Source organism: Aspergillus undulatus (assembly GCF_047715775.1).
Source record: "Aspergillus undulatus strain CBS 261.88 unplaced genomic scaffold BDV17scaffold_63, whole genome shotgun sequence".
In the NCBI taxonomy this organism is placed as follows: domain Eukaryota; kingdom Fungi; phylum Ascomycota; class Eurotiomycetes; order Eurotiales; family Aspergillaceae; genus Aspergillus; species Aspergillus undulatus.
The window spans coordinates 107,320-126,883 of NW_027396667.1; the positions used below are offsets into that span (position 1 = coordinate 107,320).

The 19,564-nt window shown below is 51.5% G+C and overlaps 7 protein-coding genes across 7 annotated transcripts; 4 read left to right on the top strand and 3 right to left on the bottom strand.

Moving 5' to 3' along the window:
• Nucleotides 1–87: 87 nt before the first annotated feature.
• Nucleotides 88–1,261, top strand: BDV17DRAFT_205141 (Mic19 family protein). Its single transcript, XM_073755328.1, has 3 exons — nucleotides 88–268; nucleotides 444–501; nucleotides 570–1,261. The coding sequence occupies exons 1-3, from the start codon at nucleotides 210–212 to the stop codon at nucleotides 1,104–1,106; spliced, it is 654 nt and encodes a 217-aa protein (XP_073611594.1). The 5' UTR covers nucleotides 88–209; the 3' UTR covers nucleotides 1,107–1,261.
• A 154-nt stretch (nucleotides 1,262–1,415) lies between these two features.
• BDV17DRAFT_295124 (ribonuclease P/MRP protein subunit POP1) lies at nucleotides 1,416–4,131 on the bottom strand (the record flags this gene model as incomplete). Its single annotated transcript, XM_073762993.1, has 2 exons — nucleotides 1,416–3,731; nucleotides 3,802–4,131. The coding sequence occupies 2 exons, from the start codon at nucleotides 4,129–4,131 to the stop codon at nucleotides 1,416–1,418; spliced, it is 2,646 nt and encodes an 881-aa protein (XP_073611595.1).
• A 552-nt stretch (nucleotides 4,132–4,683) lies between these two features.
• BDV17DRAFT_284465 (peroxiredoxin family protein) lies at nucleotides 4,684–5,313 on the bottom strand (the record flags this gene model as incomplete). Its single annotated transcript, XM_073760537.1, has 3 exons — nucleotides 4,684–4,863; nucleotides 4,924–5,200; nucleotides 5,264–5,313. The coding sequence occupies 3 exons, from the start codon at nucleotides 5,311–5,313 to the stop codon at nucleotides 4,684–4,686; spliced, it is 507 nt and encodes a 168-aa protein (XP_073611596.1).
• Nucleotides 5,314–6,890: 1,577 nt separating this feature from the next.
• BDV17DRAFT_295126 (uncharacterized protein) lies at nucleotides 6,891–7,660 on the top strand (the record flags this gene model as incomplete). Its single annotated transcript, XM_073762994.1, has 2 exons — nucleotides 6,891–6,970; nucleotides 7,267–7,660. The coding sequence occupies 2 exons, from the start codon at nucleotides 6,891–6,893 to the stop codon at nucleotides 7,658–7,660; spliced, it is 474 nt and encodes a 157-aa protein (XP_073611597.1).
• Nucleotides 7,661–8,889: 1,229 nt separating this feature from the next.
• BDV17DRAFT_300833 (serine/threonine-protein kinase) lies at nucleotides 8,890–12,988 on the top strand (the record flags this gene model as incomplete). The annotated part of the gene is made up of 5 exons (XM_073764133.1): nucleotides 8,890–9,473; nucleotides 9,524–10,249; nucleotides 10,334–12,198; nucleotides 12,260–12,610; nucleotides 12,697–12,988. 5 exons carry the CDS (start codon nucleotides 8,890–8,892, stop codon nucleotides 12,927–12,929), a joined length of 3,759 nt encoding a protein of 1,252 aa, XP_073611598.1. The 3' UTR covers nucleotides 12,930–12,988.
• Nucleotides 12,989–13,847: 859 nt separating this feature from the next.
• On the top strand, nucleotides 13,848–14,954 carry BDV17DRAFT_295128 (uncharacterized protein; the record flags this gene model as incomplete). Its single annotated transcript, XM_073762995.1, has 3 exons — nucleotides 13,848–13,937; nucleotides 14,019–14,150; nucleotides 14,229–14,954. 3 exons carry the CDS (start codon nucleotides 13,848–13,850, stop codon nucleotides 14,952–14,954), a joined length of 948 nt encoding a protein of 315 aa, XP_073611599.1.
• Nucleotides 14,955–16,590: 1,636 nt separating this feature from the next.
• BDV17DRAFT_205267 (Zn(II)2Cys6 transcription factor domain-containing protein) lies at nucleotides 16,591–18,313 on the bottom strand. Its single transcript, XM_073755329.1, has 4 exons — nucleotides 17,981–18,313; nucleotides 17,481–17,816; nucleotides 17,096–17,416; nucleotides 16,591–17,029 (listed from the first exon to the last, which is right to left on the bottom strand). Exons 1-4 carry the CDS (start codon nucleotides 18,101–18,103, stop codon nucleotides 16,658–16,660), a joined length of 1,152 nt encoding a protein of 383 aa, XP_073611600.1. The 5' UTR covers nucleotides 18,104–18,313; the 3' UTR covers nucleotides 16,591–16,657.
• Nucleotides 18,314–19,564: the final 1,251 nt, after the last annotated feature.

The following is a 19,564-nucleotide window of genomic DNA, read 5'->3' on the forward strand; positions in this document are numbered from 1 at the left end:
GACTTAGGTAATCAATGCCTACATTGATCGCACGTGACTTGTACGGCGGAAGTCGGCTGCAGTATCAACCTCCATATTTCGGACGACGGCCTCGAGCAGCTCACCAATTCGTTCTTTGCAATCCATTGCGGCGCGCTACCAGCCGTAAACGAGAGAGATACTCTCATTTTTTGTTATAGGGCTCTCGTTTTTCAATCATAAAGCACATCATGGGCGCTGGCGGCTCCAAGCCCGAGGCCTCGGCTGGGTCAAAACACCTTTTCGAGAGGTATGTACCACTGTTTTGAGAACTCGCTGCTTCTATTTGAGCCATTATCCTGGTGGAGATGAGTACAAACCTATCTAAGTCAATGGCGTTTTTTCTTCAAGACAATCCAAGGCACTGCCATTCATTACATCAAGCGTTGAGAAGCACGGATAGCTAGCTAACGATGAACCTACAGCAACTCCCCCATCCAATTCTCCTCCAACCTCGTCGACGGTCTCCAATCAAATACCGAAGTATGTCACGCCCTTCGTAACCTCTAAAGCTCCAAAAGTGCTTGCAGCATCTAACAAATCCTACTTAGACCGATTCCGCCCGCGCCAAATCCCTCGAACTCCAAATCCAAGCCCGCGTCGCGCAAGAACTCGAGCGCCTCCGCGCCCGCGAACAACAAACCCTAGCTGAAATCGAGAAGAAACTCGCAGAGGTCAAGGACTCCGATAACGCCTCTTCGCCAGCCGCCCTCGCGCCGCCACCTAGCGTGCCGCTCAGCTCGCCCCAGTACCCAGCCGGCTCACTAGACCTCGACGCGCCCCGGATCCCATTCGCTGGCCGCGAGTACTCGCCTGCACTGCCTGCTGCTGCTACAGAGAATGCCACCCCTGCCCGTGAATTGAGCCGGGAGTCGGTGAACTCGGATATCGAGGAGTTGAGGCTGAAGCTTAAGGGGAGGAAGAAGCTGGCTGAGCTTGATGGGTCTGTTGCGAAAGCGCAGGCGGATGTGGTTAGTTGTTTGCGGTTGAATGACCGGCGGCCGTTGGATTGTTGGAAGGAGGTGCAGGAGTTTAAGAAGGAGGTTGCGAAGCTTGAGGAGGGGTTTGTGGATCGGATTGTGGGTTGATTTTCACCATCTGATACTCAATGATATGGTATGGTATTGCTGCAAGAGCGTCTTGCCGAAAATAGAATTGTTGTTTGTTTATATTACTTGTATACCTACTGTTCACTTAAAGTTCTATCTGTTTGACGTCTCATGTGTAAGAGGTTTTTTTTTTTTTTTTCTTCTGAATAGCCAGCCAGCATACGATGTACGCGCATAGCTAATCCAAATTCTTTGGGTATCAAATTCATACCTTAATCATACATGAATATCTTTTCGAACCCGAGTTGTCGGGGAGCCCTCAGGCTTGAGCAGACACTGGCACAGAGCTCAAACAAGTGCCCAAAAGGCCAGCCGCCCGACAGTCTCACCTGCATTTCTCACAATGCACATATTCTTCTCTTTGCTCTTCTTCCTTGCACCCTTAACCGTATTCCCGACTTTGGAGATCAAGATAGACCCGATCCCCGTACCCTTTCCTTCAGAGAGGTTATAGTTTCCTGTCGTAATAAAGCCAATAAGGTCCTCTTCACCCGGCAGGGGAAGATGCTCGGCTTGACTCGAGGAATCAGCCGGTAAAAGCAGTGATGCAGCAAGACGCTGTCGGGTAACGCTGATGTCTTCATGGTCCGCGCTTGATAGAGCTGTTGTTTTTGAGGAGGTCGAGGTCTGGGCTTCAGATGAGGGCTTCTCCGAAGCCAGCGAAAGCCACTTCTGGCGGAGTTCTGGATTGTTCGATGGGAGTCGATAGATGCGTGCTCGGGGTTCAGGATGGCCGCGAGAATGTAATGTGAGTTTCACTGAAGCGAGAGCATTCTCACTGACACTATAGGATGGGTCGTTAATGGCGAGATTGGCCTGGGAATTGGGGAGTTGATGAATGTTTAATGGAGGTTCGGCATTGTCGGTATTCTTTGGCGCTTCAGCAACCGTGCCTTCTTTCTCAGATGTATCCTTCTCAGTCTCGGTGGAAGCGTCACTGTCTGGCTTAATCAGTCTCTCCCAATCGCACGCCCAGCCACGGCCAATTTCACCTTTTTGGCCGTTGCCCAGATCGAGTGTGTCGAATTCGACCCTTCGTCCTTTCGGCCGTCGCTCCCACTCCTTCTTGGCAGCTTCGCGCTCTCGAAGACCCCATTCCCAGCCTGCGTGGGTACCCGGGTAATCACCAGGGAACCAGGGCTCTCCCGCCTCGAAGGCTAGTTGTTGTTGTTCTTCTAGCCCGCCAAATCGGGGGTTGCCGCCGCTCGAGAGTGGGTAGTACATCAGGGAATACCATACTGATGGTACGCATTTCCAAGGCAGGAGGACGGTCCAGGAGCCTTGGGAATTACTGTTCTTCTGCTGCAAACTAGGTCTGGTTGCAAGAATGAGGACGGGGATCTGAGGATCTGAAGCTTGGGGAGCCGGATACTTTCCTAACCCTGCTTCGGCACGTCGACGGTTGATAGCCTTTTGGCTGGGAAGGTCGCGGGCAGCCGCCAGTCGGTTGCGACGATCGAAGATTGCAGATGGTGTTGGGGTTGTATCAGACGGCCATGTTGACAGTAGCACGGCCAATTCTTGCGTTGCTTGTTCAGAAAATGATGGTTCAAGCTTTTGAGGTGGGAAATTGAGACGTGGATCTGATATAGAGAATGAGAGAATGGCGTCCTGGGGTAATGATGACGGATTTGTTACTCCCAGCAGAGCCTTCCAAGTAGCCTCTGAGCTGTCCGTTGGAGTTTCTCTGCCTGCATATCTCGATGGCCGTAACGCTGCGGTCAGGGCTTCGGTTGACCCTGGGCCGGTAATATCAATACTGCCAATCTCGAATCGCAGATCCTCAATCATAACTGGCGGGCTCTGCTGTTTCGAGAGTGTCAGCAGCTCGTTCCAGAGCTGCAAGAATGCAGATGGATGAAATCTGACGAAGATCTTCGGCTTATGTTTCTGCTTTTTGGTTTTTGCATTAGCATCACCATCAGCGTCAACCATTTCCACATCTTCGGTGGTCTCCTGAGCACATCGAATCAAAGTGACAGGTGCGATAGGTCTTCGTTGGCTTTCTGATTCAAAGACCCAGGCTCGAAGACTTCTCACGCCGGCCCTCCACTTCTTCCCCTTCACACCCCAGGCATCATCTCCCACTATTCCAACGGCTCGGAGCACCTGCTCCAAAGCTGCCTCCGCGCCTTCTAACTGAATCGTAGAGATATAACTCATGTCCCATACCACCGCACCTCTAGCACCACTCGCCCGATGGGTAGGCCTATAGCTCTTCTCCGTCGGCGACAACGGCACCGCAAACCTCCACAGTGGGTCTTTCGACGTCGCCATATGAGCGCGTTTCGCGTGAAACATGTGCGTAGGGAGCCACGTCTTCGAGCGCTGTCGCTTTTTGTATTTTGTCTCCGGCGGCGGCGGTCGTGAGAGCTTGTTTTTCTTGATCTTAGGAACTCGTGGGGCGATGCTAAATGAATGGCTTCCTGTCTCTTCCAAAGCCTTCTCATTATCCTTATTCTGTCTCGCCTTTAGGGCAGCCCGCTTAGCTTTGGTTTTTGAATTCAGTTTCTGTAATCGTCTGGCGGTCTCGAGGCGGATTCGCATGTTCTCTGTTGGTTTTCGGCGTCGTGCTGTAACGGTTGGTGTATTATCCTCGATCATCTAGCACCAAAGACATCAGTGTAAAAGTCCATAAAACGGCAACTCCGCGGTATCAACAGGTAGGACATACCTCTCTCTTCGCCCTCGCTCTCAACCTTCCTGGCACTCTCTTCACATTATGACTAGCAGTTCGCCGTCTCAGCGATCGGGGCACCTGCTGAAAAGCACGAGTTGTGAGGGCGGCTTTCGACCGCTGAATGCCAGACTCAAGGGAGCGGATTTCGAATTCGCGAGCCTTGAGATAAGCTGCGGCATCGAGCTCTCCCGTCGCGGAAAGCGTAGCGTCAGAGGACTGCACAGCCAAAGACCGAGCATCGATTGTCTTTGCGCGTTTGCGGGCAGCGGCGGAGTTTTGGCCGGGGAACGCGGGCTTGCGCTTTGAGGGTGGATTCGTGGCCATCATAGCCGGTCAATGGAGAGAAGGGCTCTCTTGATGGCGTGCCAAATAGCTGAGACTCGGAGTTGTTTGTGTCAAGCGTGAAGCTCTGGAAAACTACAAATCATGTGCCGCGAGACGGACTAGATTCCGCGCTGAATGGAAGTTTTTAGCGCGTCATCCCTCCCGGCCGAGAGAAAAGCACACAGAAGTCGAGAACCAATCGAACGAGCCAACAGCGCTTGGGTTCATGTAGATCTTGTGGAAGCTGGGGTAATTAATATTTAAGCTTACTTTGGCCACGGTTTTCTTGGTGTTCGTGCTATTGCTGGTGGCTTTCTTCACTTGGCTTGTCACTTTACGCCACCGTTATCAAGATATATAGTATCAAAATCTCGTTACAGAACTCTACTACGCTGAATGTTTACCGAAGGAAAATCCGAGGGAGAGATCATAGCTTCGTAAATGCATTGCATTCCTCTATATGCGGAAGGTCTAAGTCTAATATGAGCCCCTGTCTTTGCAGAGAATTACCCAACGGATGGAACACGCGTTCTATCATATCATATTCATCATTTACAGGTGCTTGATAACGGTCTCGGCGCTGGAGAACTCGAGGTGATTCTTAGCGGGCTCGAGAGCAGCGTAGGTGACCTTGCCGTGGTCGAGGACGATGGCGTAACGCTTGGTGCGGCCCTCCTCGTCGGCCCAGCCGATGCTCTTGGAGAACTTAGCCTCGGGGTCGGAAAGGAAGAGCTGGAGAAGAAGTTAGCAACAAGCCCGACTATACGAGAGAACGTAACTAAGGGGACGTACGATGTCGTCACCGGTGACCTGGTTGGCCTTGCCCCAGGCGCTCATGACGAAAGCATCGTTGTAGGCGAGGACAGCAACAACGTCGACACCCTTGGCGCGGATCTCAGGGAGGCGCTCAAGGTACTCGGGGACGTGGCGAGCAGAGCAGACGGGGGTGAAAGCACCGGGGAGGGCGAAGAGGATAACCTTCTTGTCGGCCCACTCCTTAGAGGCGTAGTAGTTGATGGGGATACCGCAGGAGGTGATCTCGCCCTTCTCCTCAGTCCAGGGAATGTAGCTATAGAAGCACAGACGGTTAGCCCTGAGACCAATGTGTTCGTCGGCAAGAGGAGCAACTTACGAGAAAGTAACGTCAGCGGGGAAGCTGTCACCGGCCTTGAGTCCAGACATTGTGAATGTAGTAGTGGGTTGTGTTGGAAATGAGAGTAGATAGAGACAAGACAAGAATTCAGGTAAGAGTAAAGTTATAATACGGAAATTGGAGAGAGAGAAGAAAGACAGAGAGTGGAGGGGACGTGGGTATTAAATAGGCACGGTGCCAGAGTTGCCGTTGGAGATCGCACCTCCAAAAAGAGAAATCGAATGGCGCAGTTCCGGGCTGCAGAGACGCCATCCATAGTGTGAGGTGATCCGAAGCAGAAGGATACCGAATCCCGTCGATGATTCGCCTGTCTGTATTATCAAGAAAGAGGGCCGAGACTAACGCCCCGCCAATTGCTCCCAGTACCTTACCTAACCTCCCCTCCCCCCACCATCCATGGCCGTCCGCGCCGCACCACGCAATCCATATCTAGACCCCGTCATTGACTAAGCTGCTGTGAAACCATCGGGATCTCGTCGCTATGGCTTTGTCACTTTATCCCTTCCAACCGTGGCATTTTGTCCGCATGTTGCGCTGCAATTACTGATAGTGACGCCTCAAGACACACCGCACTTTCAATGCTCCCCCTCAATGCACTCTTTTGAGTGGGACTCGGTAGGTGGCATTGGGCCAATGGCGCATACAGCTCACTTCAAGCAGCACGGCCCAAGGTAGCTCGTGCTTGTCAAAAGTCCCCAGGCAAGGTGATCATTGAATTGCCCCTCCTTGTCGCGTCGAGCCTGAGCCGCGTGATTTGTTTGCCTTACAAAATTCACCGCCTACCATATCTCTCCAATGATATCCCCAAGTTGACACTTACCGCCTAATATTACCCCTCCAATTAACCAGCAGAATCCACGTGATTGTGCCGAAGCATCGCCGAGTGTCGCCTCGGGAAGCTCCGAAGACCTTCCGAGAGGCGGTCGCCTTGATAATTGCCATCCTCTGGTTATCTGGCCCAGATGATTTGGATTATGATAGACGTTTCTGTTTGGTAAAAGCCGGCGATGGGTATCCGTGATGGCTAAGCCCGCCACCGGAAATGAGGCCAGATCCCACTATCCGAACCGCTCATCGGAATTTGGACTCGGTTATTGAATCTGATAAGTGATAAGATTCGTCAGGTGGCTACGGACGGGAATCTGATTTGCGAAGCTCTGATATTATGAATTTTGGCTTCTACTCCTCTTGAGGCAGTTACGGAATATCTTAGGTCACCTTCGGCTTGATAGCAAATGACCCTAGCCAGACAGGCGTATAACCATGAAGCGCGGACAACGTTCCCACGGCGATTAATGATTGATACGGTCCGGACGGTTATAGGAGGCGGTTTATCTATCTATACCAACGGTGCCACATCTGCATACAACTAGTGCAGGGACGAGATTGGATTCCATAACGTGATGTATGCCTTTACTTCGACGAGATGTATATCTAAACTATGTGGATTGTAGCTTCAAGTACTTGACTGCTGTACCTTGCTGTGGAGACGCTGCATCACGCTTTGAACACGTGATGAAGCTTATTGTATGACTCTTCAAACCTCACCCAAGGCATAATTCACCCACCCTTTTCAGTCTTGGTTATATTCAATAAAGAGGTGAAAATGGCGGATTTAAAGCCGCCCTTCACCGAAAAGACAGCAAGGAAGAAAGTCAAAGCAGCCCAGAACCTTTGGAATACCCAGTAAGCACCCAACCACTGTGATACATGCCGAGTTCTATGAGCGTCCATGAAAACTCAGAAACTACTCTAAACGATCTCTTTTCTGTCTACCAAAGTCCCGAATCTTGCGATGGTTATCCTTATAAGGAACTGTAGCATGGAGCGGGTGTCGATCATCCCCTGCTTATGCCCTCCATCCATCATGGCTGCACACCTCAACTTGTCTAGCGGCAGCATAATCACTGACGGGGACTACTCGCCTATTCATCTACACGAATATTTGAATTATAAGCTTTTGCTAATATGTGATGATACAGAGACCCCGTTCGTGTTGCTCAGGCATACACACCAACCTGCATATGGCGCAACCGCGCCTCATTCTTTTCCGGAACAGATGGTATCATTGACTTCCTGACTGCGAAGTGGAAGCGCGAAAAGAATTACAAGCTGCGAAAAGAGCTATTCTCATTTACCGATGATCGTATCGCAGTCCAGTTCTGGTACGAGTTTCAAGATGCCGACGACTCCATGCGGTGGAAGCGGTGCTACGGCCTCGAGGACTGGACCTTCGACAGGGAAACAGGGAAGATGCGCAAGCGGATGATGAGCGGCAACGATATCTTACTTGGACCAGACGGCAACGGTGCGGGGCGGTGGTTTGTGGACGGGGTGGATATTGAGGATGTAGATATTGAGGAGGAGCATTGGTGATTACCTTAGAGCGGGCTGCTGGGTTGTTTAGGATGTACAGATGGCCTATATGTCCCTATCAACTGGGTAGACAGTTATAATGGACATCTTTTACCATCTGGCTGGAATGCTTTGACTCGTTGGGTATGTCAATCGAGCCTGGATAGACATCCCTTCTCCCTTGATTGCTGTGAATTGGACATACTCGCCCCTTCTCTCACACTTGACACAAGAGCATACAGACAAAGAGTCAGGCAAAGACTTAGAACATCGTTAAGAGTTCTGAAAAGAGTGAGTTGATAAGTATTGTCACTTACCGGTGTTGTAAAGTGTTACCTACCCTGTCTAAATTTCATGAACCAAAGTGTAGCTGTTGAACTGGCTCTTCAGGTTGGTACAGTTTTCATTCATCCAAATGCGTCACTAATGAGCTTCTATGCTGCTGGTTGTGGATTGCTAGAATACATACACCAAGGGAGGGTTACTCTAACAATTGCTCTCAGAAACTAGTAGAAGTGATGGATGTCTTTCAGCAATAAAGATTTTCCCTCGTCCTAATTCTGAGAATACCATCTTTCCAGTTTGTAGGAATTGATGTTCGTACTGGAACGGGAAGCGCATTCTTGCCGGCGATGCCTTTTGGCGTCGGGGGAACAGCACCTTAAGGAATCCTGCTCACAACAAACACCTCCAGCACAGCACTTGCTCCATTCCGCAGCATTCAACTATACTGTGGCATGTTGAGTCTACCTCAGTCTCTTAATTCTTTGTTTGATGGATCTTGAGTATGTGTTTCGGCCGCATTTTTCTGGGAAATTGCCTTCATTTTCTGGCTAATGCTTGAACACTATCATTCCCGACACTGCTCCACGATTGCAGCGAGCGTCTACCTCGTCTTCGACTCCCGGAGGCCGTCAGCTTCCTCAACTGATGCTCGCCTGCTCGACGCCTTGCGGATCTACTAACTACTAACCTGGAAGCAGGAGCCGGAACCTGCAACTGACCAAATTGGCAGCAATAAGCGTCTTGGACAGCTTTTGAGAGCCTACTCATTGAATATCCTCTGCTCGTCGACTAATAAGTTCTCGGGCCTGTTTCGAACCAAGGTGAATCAACCCAGAACCTGGAATCTTCAGCATCCATAGCGACAAATTGTCCAGCTTGGTACTGACCTGCTTGTTATCAGATTATCACAGTCCGTATGTACCTCATCAGCTTAACATCCGCGTCGTGCTAGGGCCTTCCTGGCAATGGAGCAGACGACCCTTTCTCACCAGTCCAAAACGATGCGGTTACCTTTAGTGGATGTCAGAAATAGGTTTAACAACCGTCAAACACCAACTACAGAACGAGAATCTATGAGGGAGGAATTCTTGACTTCGCCGGAGCCCATGTCGATCGTGAATAGTCCACTGTCGCCCAGAAATAATGCGGAAAACAATTGCCTTTTCCCAATGGTCGACTCCCGGGCAGACTCCAAACGGAATTCAGCCGTATCGGCCGCATCGATCATCTCAAACCAGGGGAAGCGGAAAACACACGTCGGGCCATGGCAGCTGGGCCGAACCCTGGGCAGCGGAGCCACTGGCCGCGTAAGACTGGCGAAGCATGCGGTGACAGGCCAAACGGCGGCGGTCAAAATCGTATCGAAAAAGTGTGCTGCAATATCTCAGAGTGATAGCATTGCTGCTATGGACAAGAACGCGAGAAACTTTGTTGGGACCGGAGCAAGGCAGATGCCTTCTGGGATTGAACGTGAAGTAGTGATCATGAAGCTCATTGAACACCCGAACGTGATAAGTCTATTCGATGTATGGGAGAATCGAGGGGAGCTGTGAGTAAAGCAAATGGGACTCACCTTGTGTATGAAGCTGACCGTGATAGGTATCTCGTCTTGGAATACGTCGAAGGTGGTGAGCTGTTCGACTACGTATCCAACCATGGACCCCTTCCAGAAGAGGAGGCTGTTCGACTATTTCGGCAAATAATAGCCGGTCTCGGGTATTGCCACCGATTCAACATATGCCATAGAGACTTGAAGCCAGAGAACATCCTACTTGACGGCGATCACAATGTGAAGCTCGCAGACTTTGGCATGGCTGCGCTCCAGCCTGTAGGCCAATGGCTCAATACTTCTTGCGGGAGCCCACACTATGCGGCACCGGAGATAATCTATGGCCGCAAATATAGGGGCAACAGAGCAGATATTTGGAGCTGTGGGATCATTCTTTATGCTCTTCTCACCGGCTTCCTACCCTTCGATGGGGGAGATCTCCATACTACTCTCCAACTTGTTCGAAAGGGGGACTACATAATTCCACCAAACATCAGTGATGAGGCAGCGGACCTCATCCAACGTATCTTACAGAAAAAGCCAGAAGACCGTATCGACATGAGGGAGATGTGGAAACATCCGCTGCTTAAGAAGTACGAAAAGTTCCACCAGGCCATATGCCATCACCACCTAGGCCCACCACCCGCCCTCTCCCCACAGGATTGCGGACCGCCCATTGTAAGGCAAGATATTGATGTTGACTTGCTGAGAAATCTGCAAACACTTTGGCATGATGTTAAGGCTGAACAGCTCATCGAGAAGCTACTAAGTCTAGAGTAAGTCTGAACATGCCTCTTGTCACTACCTGGCCGCCGCCTGCGATGACACAACATTGTCAAAATTATTCTAACAAAGCCCAGACCAACCCAAGAGCGACTGTTTTACCATGCCTTGGTCAAGTTTAGGAATGAGCAGTTGGAAAACTACCAAGGCCAGCCTCTCAGGTATTCTGCGAGTGATTACCATCACATCTCGCGGGGCCAGGCTCGACTGTCCAAGCATCTGCGGAACCGCTCACAAGGCTCACAGAGACGCTTGCAAGCCCCTGTTGTCAAAGAAACCGGCAAACGAAAGCCATCGGTCAGAGAGCCGAAGTCGTCAGCTACCGATGGAAGCTACGATCCTTTTCGATCGCCCTATAACAGAGTATCAGACAAGTCACCCGACTACGCACGCATCACTATTCATCGAGATGCCGCCGACAAGAGCCCTCGACCCGCGAAGGCGGAAGTTATGGATATTGATTCGTCAAGCTCATTTCTGGATGAGGGAGAGATAGAATCCCAGCAAAGCCCGCCCTTCACATTAGTACAGAAAAAGAGGCGAAAGGTCAACTCGGTGAAGTCTCTCCAGTCTAAGACATCACTTGCCGGGACTCGTCGAGCTTTGAAGTCCGTATCCACCCCTCGGTCTGTTAGTTACAGACGGAATGTTCGTTTTCGGCACGACAGAACTCGCTCGCAGAGCTCTATGTCTGTCCAGACGAAGAAGGTCGACCATAGACGACAAACAAGTGAAGTTAGTCTCATCTCGGCAGTTGAGGATGACCCGTTCTCGGATCCACAGGGTAGCCCTATGTTACCAGCTCAGGCCGCAGTCGCCCGCGGCACTGGAGTTAGTGTTAAGCACAGTGTGCAGCGAAGGGTGCACCATTCTGACTTCATCTGGAAAGATGACGCACGCAAAGTCTCTCACGAGCTTAGCCAGATATGCGAAGAGGCTTTCAATGGGAGCTCGCTGTCCACTGGCTGTACAGATACCATCTGCGCAGGCTCAGAGACTCCAGCCACCTCCGTATCGATGGCTAGCCCTAGGATTTCGAAGCATCAGATGGACGGGAACAGCTCAACGGTATGCCTGACACCTCACACCCCTAGAGACTCGCCGAAAATTACCCATGCTGGAAGAGAGCTGGAAGAAACCCGCCGGAGGCTTATCGAGCATTCTACCAAGGATAGTACCAAGGATATACCTGGTTACCTTGCTACGGTCATCAATCATCTTGACCGATTGATCGAGCAGGAGAAGGCACGAGAGCCTGGCCAGCAATTCAAGACCGCCGAAATTCAGAGCCCAATGAGTGATATCTTTAGGTCCTCCGTTGAACCCACTCAGCTCTCTATCATCTCCGAGGAGCTGCAGGCCGCATCTGACAGGGCCGGTAACCCAGTCCCCGAGAAAAAGACAAGACATGCCTCAGGTTCGACTGCCGCAACTAGTCAGAGAAGCGACATCAGTCATGGAAAACGTTCAATTCGAATGGTTCCTCATAGCTCCATTCAACCCATGGGACAGACTGAACCATTGGCAGTGCACAAGACACGCCTTGCAACTGATAACAAGCACTTAGCGCTGGAAAATGGCAAAAGCAGTATCTCACCTTCGCGAGCGATCTCCCTCTCGAGGAACTGCCGTAGTCCCTGTGAGCTAGACCCCATTGACGAAAACCCAGCATCACCACGGCGGAGTGTCGCCCGATTCTCCGACCATAAGAAATGGTCCTGGTTTAGAAAGTCCCAAACTATCGAAGAGGATGCAGTGAAGACACCTAGGGTAGTGAAACCCCTACATCCAAGCTCCGCAACAGTCATCATTCATGAAGTTCACCCTAAAGCAGAAAGTCAAGTCAACCTGGGTAGCCCACCTAAGCTTCGAAGACCATCTTCAGACACGCAAAAGGGCTCTTTCTGGAAATTCATGAAGAGAAAATCCACCAAAAACACCGGTTAGTCAAGGATTGTGGTCTCATCTATCCGCTGCCACTGACTTTGGATTTGACTCTCCAGGATCCGAACAAACAGCTACAGCGGCGCTCCTCGAGAGCCCCAGTTCAATCAATAACGAACAGCAGCAGCAATATCCATTCGAAACTACGCACTTAAACCCACTGGAGCCCGACAACAGCCCCCGGAAATGTTCAAAGCGCCCAAGGAAAGGCAAGAATAGAAGCAACAACTGGTTCGCGCGCGTCTTCAACATCAAACCCGCCTCGCGCGTCGTAGCCCTCAATACATCCAAGCTCAAAGGCCGCAAGGGAATCTACAAAATGCTGCGTGATTGGAAACAGTACGGCATCGAAGACATCCAACTCGACAAGGCGAATAGCATTATCTACGGCCGCGTCGGGGAAACAAATTGTACGTGGAGTCCTCTCTCCCTTATCTAGCCTAGATACTCGCGCCACAGTGAATTGCACCTTACTAACCCAGCTCTTCGACTATAGTCCTGCACCTTCGACCTGTCGAGTTCTCTGCAGACTTCTACACCGTCATCGAAGACGGCCGTCAAGCGAACCTCAGTCTCGTGCGGTTCCGACAAGAGCGCGGCGCCGCGTCATCATTCAACAAAGTCGTTGATACACTCACCATGGTCATGAGGCAGCGCGGTCTTCTTGTCGAGGACCCAGAGCGCGCGAGGAGAATGAGCCGGGTCTTGGACGCGTTCCCGGCGGCGTGATAATACAGAGAACAGGACAAACATACTTTACATTGGAGGGATGAAATCCTTGATTGACTTGGCTGGTTTGTTGGCCTTCTTGATGCCTGATTTTGATCTTGATCCTGATTTCTTGAGCCTCGTCTTATTTGGTCTGCTCGATTCGAGCACTTCGCTGTCTACCTGCATGCATAGAATCCTATTCTCCTACGAGGATATCACCATTTACCTAAAGTGCCTAGGTTTCTTTTTCTTTTCTTTTTCTTTTTTTTTGTTTGCATCATTATCGCTGCCATGCAAGCTGACCCTTTAGCGAAAGAGACACTTTCTGTGAAGATTTGGGGCCGTCTTGGAGGTTTCTCACTTGTCTTTGGTCACACCCATTATCGCATTGCCCTACCCGTCATTTGCACTCTTACCATTATCTTGCGCTTCTGATGTGCTAGCTGCCAGCGTTACTTAGTGTTTAGTAGCTAATTCAAAGGACCGGGTTCATGAGTTCCTCCGTTACTTTGTAGAACGCGCTTAATTGGTACAAGGCGTTGCCGATGAAGCTCTATGCGCCACGCTCCACTGCCTGAGGTCGGTAGGTATGGTAAATGATAGGATAGTATGCGAAGCGCAAGAGCTTCGCGATGAAGATGAGAACAGAACTAGTGCCAGACATGGAGAACATGCTGCCCCTAGGTTAACGTCTTCTCCGTAAATAGAGCCGTCGAACTGAATTTGGAAGCAAAGACGGGACCATCCGGAGGTAACCTGAAGGGGGACTAGAGACACAGTACCCGTCACGTACCTCTCTCAATCCTCTCCACACAGATCTTGATCCCTGACATCGACGCAGTGGTCTGGCCGGCGCAGACCAAGTGCTATCCACAGTCCAAGTCTTCTTCCTCTTCTACGGCCAGTAGCTCCTGGTTCCACGTCAGGCACGTCGCAATGTCTTTCCACGTCTGGTCGGACGTAGGGGAGTCCGCCCTACCACCTGTTCCTGAATGGGGTACCCTCGCGCTGGACATCTACCTGCTCGTCCGTTGACTCCTCCCACTGAATCATACCATACAATCACCTATCCAAATCGTAACGGGAGGGATTGACGCCCTTTCGCAGAGAGAATGGGACAGCCCTCATCCTCAACCTCACGCGGACTCGGAAGCCGAAACCAAATTCAAAAGCCCCGATCAGCGACGCAGACGCCTGGTGCGGCAGTTTCTGGATCGGCCGCCGGAATCAGATACAGCGGTTAGTTAGCTCACTAACTTCATGGGTTCCCTTATCCATTTGTCCTGGCTATCTTCTAACGCCTACGTTCATCATTAGGAATCCCTCGAGCGCGTCTACCCCACGGAATCCCAGATCGAAACCATCCTCCATCCCCTGTGCCCAGACTCCATCCGCCGCTTCGCGTATCCGTTGTCCATAGCCGGTGAAGGTGGACTATGGGTTCGTACAATATATGGTGCGGAAGCCGACAAGGTGCACTCGACCATCTGGCAGGACTTCGTCGAGAATGGAATGGTACTGGGCCCCGACGCGATCGTGCTCGACGACGAAGAGCTCTTCGCAAACGCGGACATCACGCGGGTTATGGAGATATTCCTGGAATGGGCAGTGGGCAATGATTGGAAGAAAAAATGGGCTGGGAAAGTGCTCGCCGAGGTGGTTGAAGAATGCAAGTACTGGGAGAACGACGCGGTCAAAGAGGACGGAGAGAGGGAGAGCGCGGTTGACATTCAGACAATACGGAGACGCGGAAGGGAGCGAGATCCCAATTATCTATGCGAGCAGTACTGGGAATACCATGTTGCTTGCATTCACTCTTACCTGTTCGTTGAGGACGCAGTCACTCACGAGACGGGCGAGTCCCTCCTCGTGTACCTGGATGACTGCGGGAATATGGTCCGGCAGGAGAGGAGGAATGCTGAGGAGGCTGATAACTTCTTTGGAAGTTGGCATGGAGGTAATTGGAAGGACGGGCTCGTCGGGCCTGGAACACTTGGTGAGGTGTATCAGATTGGGGGCGCCCGCGGACCTCCGTATTGGTGAAGGCTGCTCGAAGCGGGCGGACATCAGAACTCTCCCTTCAGAGTCCGTACGGACTGGAGTGAATATCTAGGGACTTGCCTTCACCTTATTTGTAGTAGGAGGGGACGCAAACTTCCGGGCCTCATTACGTGTTCAAACCCAAGTCGCCGAACTTGCCATTGCCAACAGGCGCAGTCCACTTGGACTGATCCGCTGTTAGGTATCGAGGGCATTTAAGCTCTCTCAGCCAACAACCCGGACCCAGCTTTAACAGATGGACAGGACGAACTCGGCTGGTCGGCTAGCTATCGATCCAGGGCTTGTTTGTGCCTTATTTCCTTTGGCTCTCAAGCAAGTGGGATGCAGGAGAAACGGTCCCAGTCTATCCCTGCATTGCAGAAAGCGTTGAGATTTGAGTTAGTTGAGGGTCGAGGTCGTCTCCACTCTTTGCTCGAGTTAAAGGTAATGGCAGTTGCCAACTGGTTTTGCGATACCAGTGTTCTAGATTGAAGCTTGACCTTGGGTAAAGCATCAAGTCAAGCGAGCGGAACACCGCACCTGTTCAGCCCAGCAAAATACGGCAACTGAGTAGCTTGGTACGGTTGAAACGATAGGATCGATTACGAGGTATGGAATCTAGCAGGAATAAACAGGGATATTATAATTGCAGTGATAACTAAGGTATGATCAGACAGCCTCCCAGGGTAAAGTATGACGTGAACAATAGAGATCAGAACGGACGAATACAGTAGAATAGCCTCCCCTTTTTGCAGATAATGTAGAGAGCCACCCAGTAATGGACGAGGTATAGAGGAGGTATAGAGTCATAAACGCAAGGGGAAACGGAACGCAGAGACGTAGCCACCAGAAATGTGCTGTAGTGCAAAAAATGCCGCAAATCAGAAGTCCTTCCAGACCAAAGGCTAAAAGCAGAATTCCACACCGGTCTTCGCTCGTGATAACAGACGCAAAATACCGCCCTCTTGATGCATGTCTTGCCAGTTCTATGGCATCGGAACCGATGACCAGATGAAAGCCGGCTGAAGACGACAGGAAAAAAACCCCTCAACAGGTTGCCCCGAAAAAGTTTCTAAAATCGTAAATCTTCCCTCCGGATACCCCGGCAATACCTATTCGATATGATATGATTTTTTTTTCTCTGTTCTGGGATTGATGAGACGCAAGGTGACTTAGCGTCCACAGAGGGCAGTGCGCTTGTGTGATTGGCAATCCGCGCCCCCTCATGTCTTCGCAGAAGTCGAATGAATCCCTAGATGAGTGTAGTTCCGTTCTCTCGTCAATCCCGTGGTCGTAGATTGTGCCAGCACAATGCTTCCTGATACCGCAACAGCTTCATACATCCCCGGAAAAGATGAAACACATTGCGTTTTCGCTCGACCGGCCGAAGACGACAGATCCATCGGGCAGAGCAACACTATGATATCGGGCTCTCCCGCGGATAGGCGTTTCTGGCTAATTGTTTCAGATCTTGTTCGTTTCTTTTTTCGTATTTTGCATTCGTTTTCTGTTGCCCAAATTCCGTTCCCCACAACCAAAACTCTGATAAAGCATCAGAGCCTTTGGATCTGAAACTGCCTGAGCGCGTGACTAGCACACGAGCCGCACTGATCCCCACCATCCTGATACTATCACCTCGCCGCCACTTTGACCGCATTATCCTTTGATAACCTGAGTCAACTGAGTATAACCGTTAATGTATACGGCTACTGGACCCCGCGGCGGTCCAAGGCGTTGAGCATATCGCTGTCGGTGCTGGAGCGACCTGGGTTCTCACCGGGGTTGAGCATATCGCGCACGCCGAGCCCGTTGCGGGGTGCAGAGCCTGGAGTGGAGGTGGGAGGAGGAGTGACAGTATTGTGAGCATGCATCGCAGGGTAGGGCGAACTGTGAGGAGAGGACGAGTGGCGACTGTCGTATGAATAAGCCGTCTGAGGTGAAGGGCGCCGGTCGTGCGGAGGCGGAGGGTAGTAGGGACCGCCACGCGGTTGATACGGAGCGGACGAGACCGGTGTCACAGGAGCTAGATTGGTTGGATCAGGGTAGTCGTAACCAGATCCGGAGCCTCGGCGAGGTCTCTGTTTGAGAGCCGAGTTAGCAAGGAGAGAAGCTAGTAAATTATGAGATGAGTGTTGGCAACTTACATGATCTTGGGGCACGGATGCAAGGGGTGGATGAGCACCGCCATATGCATGCGGGTACATTCCCTGGGGTGGCGGAAGCGTCGTTTCTGGTCCAGGTTGAGGTTGCTGCTGAGGAGGCAGGGGTTGACCATGGGCACCATAGAGCACCACTGGCTCACCTCCAGGGCGCGCCTGGCCATTTCTCAATTGCGGGTAGGCGGCGTGAGCAGGGACGAAAGCCTGGGAGTGGGACGAGACTGGAATGAACGTGCATTGCTGGTTGAAGCGAATGCAGTTGCTGCAACGCCCATCTGGGTTACTTTCAAAGCCAGAGCAACGAATCTAGCAATCAAGATATGTTAGTTGGAGGAAATCCAGGATAGATGGAACGTCGAATATGCCATACCTTTCGCTTCCGGCAGTAGCGACAAGCAATGGCAGTTCTCTGCCGAGGCGCAGCCTGGTAGACGACGGCCCCTGGCACTCCCCCTGGCACTCCCCCGGGCGGGCCCCCTGGCGGGCCTTGTGGAGGAGGCGGCGGCGGGGGCTGGCCATATGCTACTTCCGGACGGTAGGCACCTGGCGGAGGGGGCAGTTGGTAGTTTTGCTGGGCGTGCATGTGGTGGACGGCAGCCATATTGGATGGAGGAGGGTACTGCGACTGCGGAGTATAATGCGCTGGCGCTGGCGGGGGCGGATACTGGTGATCTGCCGTGGGAGGAGGGTAGGTAACTGGAGGGTACTGAAGAAAAGGAGTATATTAGCAAGAGCTGATGAAGGACGCAAAAGAGATCGGGTGGGGATCGAGAGGCAAGAGCCGATATATCAAGAAAATGCGGCCGGATAGTGCGCGTCGCTGCTGATCCACTGATCCAAAGGCACTGCGACAAAAGGGAACAAACATACAGGGTACTGAGAGGTCGGTGGGTAGTGAGAAGGGCTCTCGCCGGGCTGGCTGGTGTTCCACTGAGGATGTGGATAGTGACCCTGGCGATTAGGGTCGTTGTAGTCGTTGGGGTGGTTGGACATTGGAACAGAAGAGCGCGCGAGGCAGCTTAAGAAACGGGAGAGGCGGTGCTGGGGATTTTAATAAGAAGGAACGATGCAGGATGATGTATGAGCGTCGGGAGGCCCGTCGTTGGCGTCGTTGGGTGCAAAGCACAGGGCAGGGGCAAGCACCGGCGCGGTACGGTACGGTACGGGCGTATGTAACGGTGTAAGGAGCCGTAAGACGGTAAGGTACGCTGAAGGAGCGAATGGAGGTGAGTCAAATGAATAATGGCAGAGCAATTAAGAGTCCAGGATGCGCGGTTCAAGTTCAAAGAAGAGGCCAAATCACAGTGCGAGTCCGTCGGGTGATGTGCAGGGCTAGCATAGCCTCGCGGTCACCTGAGAATGGAAACGCTGAAGGATGGATGGATCAACCCAGAGGGGTAAAATGAAGCCGACAAGGGTGGGAGAGATAATGGATGGAAGAACCGAGGGCTCGAAGAGTAGACAGGTGTCTGAAAGACTAAGAGTGTGGGAGAGGCGGTGGAGAGGAAGAAGAGGCGGAGGAGGTGGAAGTGGAAGAGAGAAAAGGAGAGAATTGAACTTGGGAAGGAGAAGTGACAACGAGGAAAAAGAAAAGAGTCTCGGGGTTCTACTGATGACGTTGAATCCGAGGGACAACTTTTAAGTGTCAAAGAGGAAGAGGGGAAAGAAATAATAATAATAATAATAATAATAAAAAGCAGAAACCTACCAGTGAGAAAGACTGGCAGTAGCGCAATGCAAATGTCAGTATAGGGCGAGCACAGATCACAATCAAGACTCTAGTTGATTCCTGCAGGGGCAAAGGAGAAGGACAAACGGGAGTGAAGGTCGTGGTACCTTCAGGGCAGGAGTCGTCGTTTGCAGGAGTGAAGCAGTTAAGGAGGAGGGCGACTGGTCTATTATTTTGTTCTACCACTACCAGGCCAGAAATTTCTTTTGTTCGGTGGTGCTGGTCCATCTCAAAGTCTGGGACGCCGACTCGCCGGTCCGTCCGGGAAGCAGTGTTTGGGACGATGGGGCTGGAGAGTCATAGTGTGAATTGCCTTCGTTAGGATGATTCACCGCAACGGGAGCAACCTTCGGAGATCTCAAGCAGCGTGACCCATCTTCCATTCTTTCCATCACCCAAACCTGAGGTGTAAAAGTTGTAAACGCGGGTGGGACCGCGGTACCCAAGACTAGCCGACCCATAGACATGGACGAGGATTCCCAAGCCGACGCTAAGGCAGCGGTGGCTCCATATCAGCTGAAGCCTGAATAAAAAATTGACGGTCTGTTCCAAAGGTAGAGGCGCCGTGACGGGACTCCCCACTCCTATTTTAGTGCAATTAGTTGCTCTTTGACCTCTGATACTGGTAGGTATTATTACCAGCGCTGTACATGGACTCGCCCAGCATCCCAGCTATAATTGCATCCTTTCGGTTTGCTCTGCCATGATTATAGCCCAAACAGGCT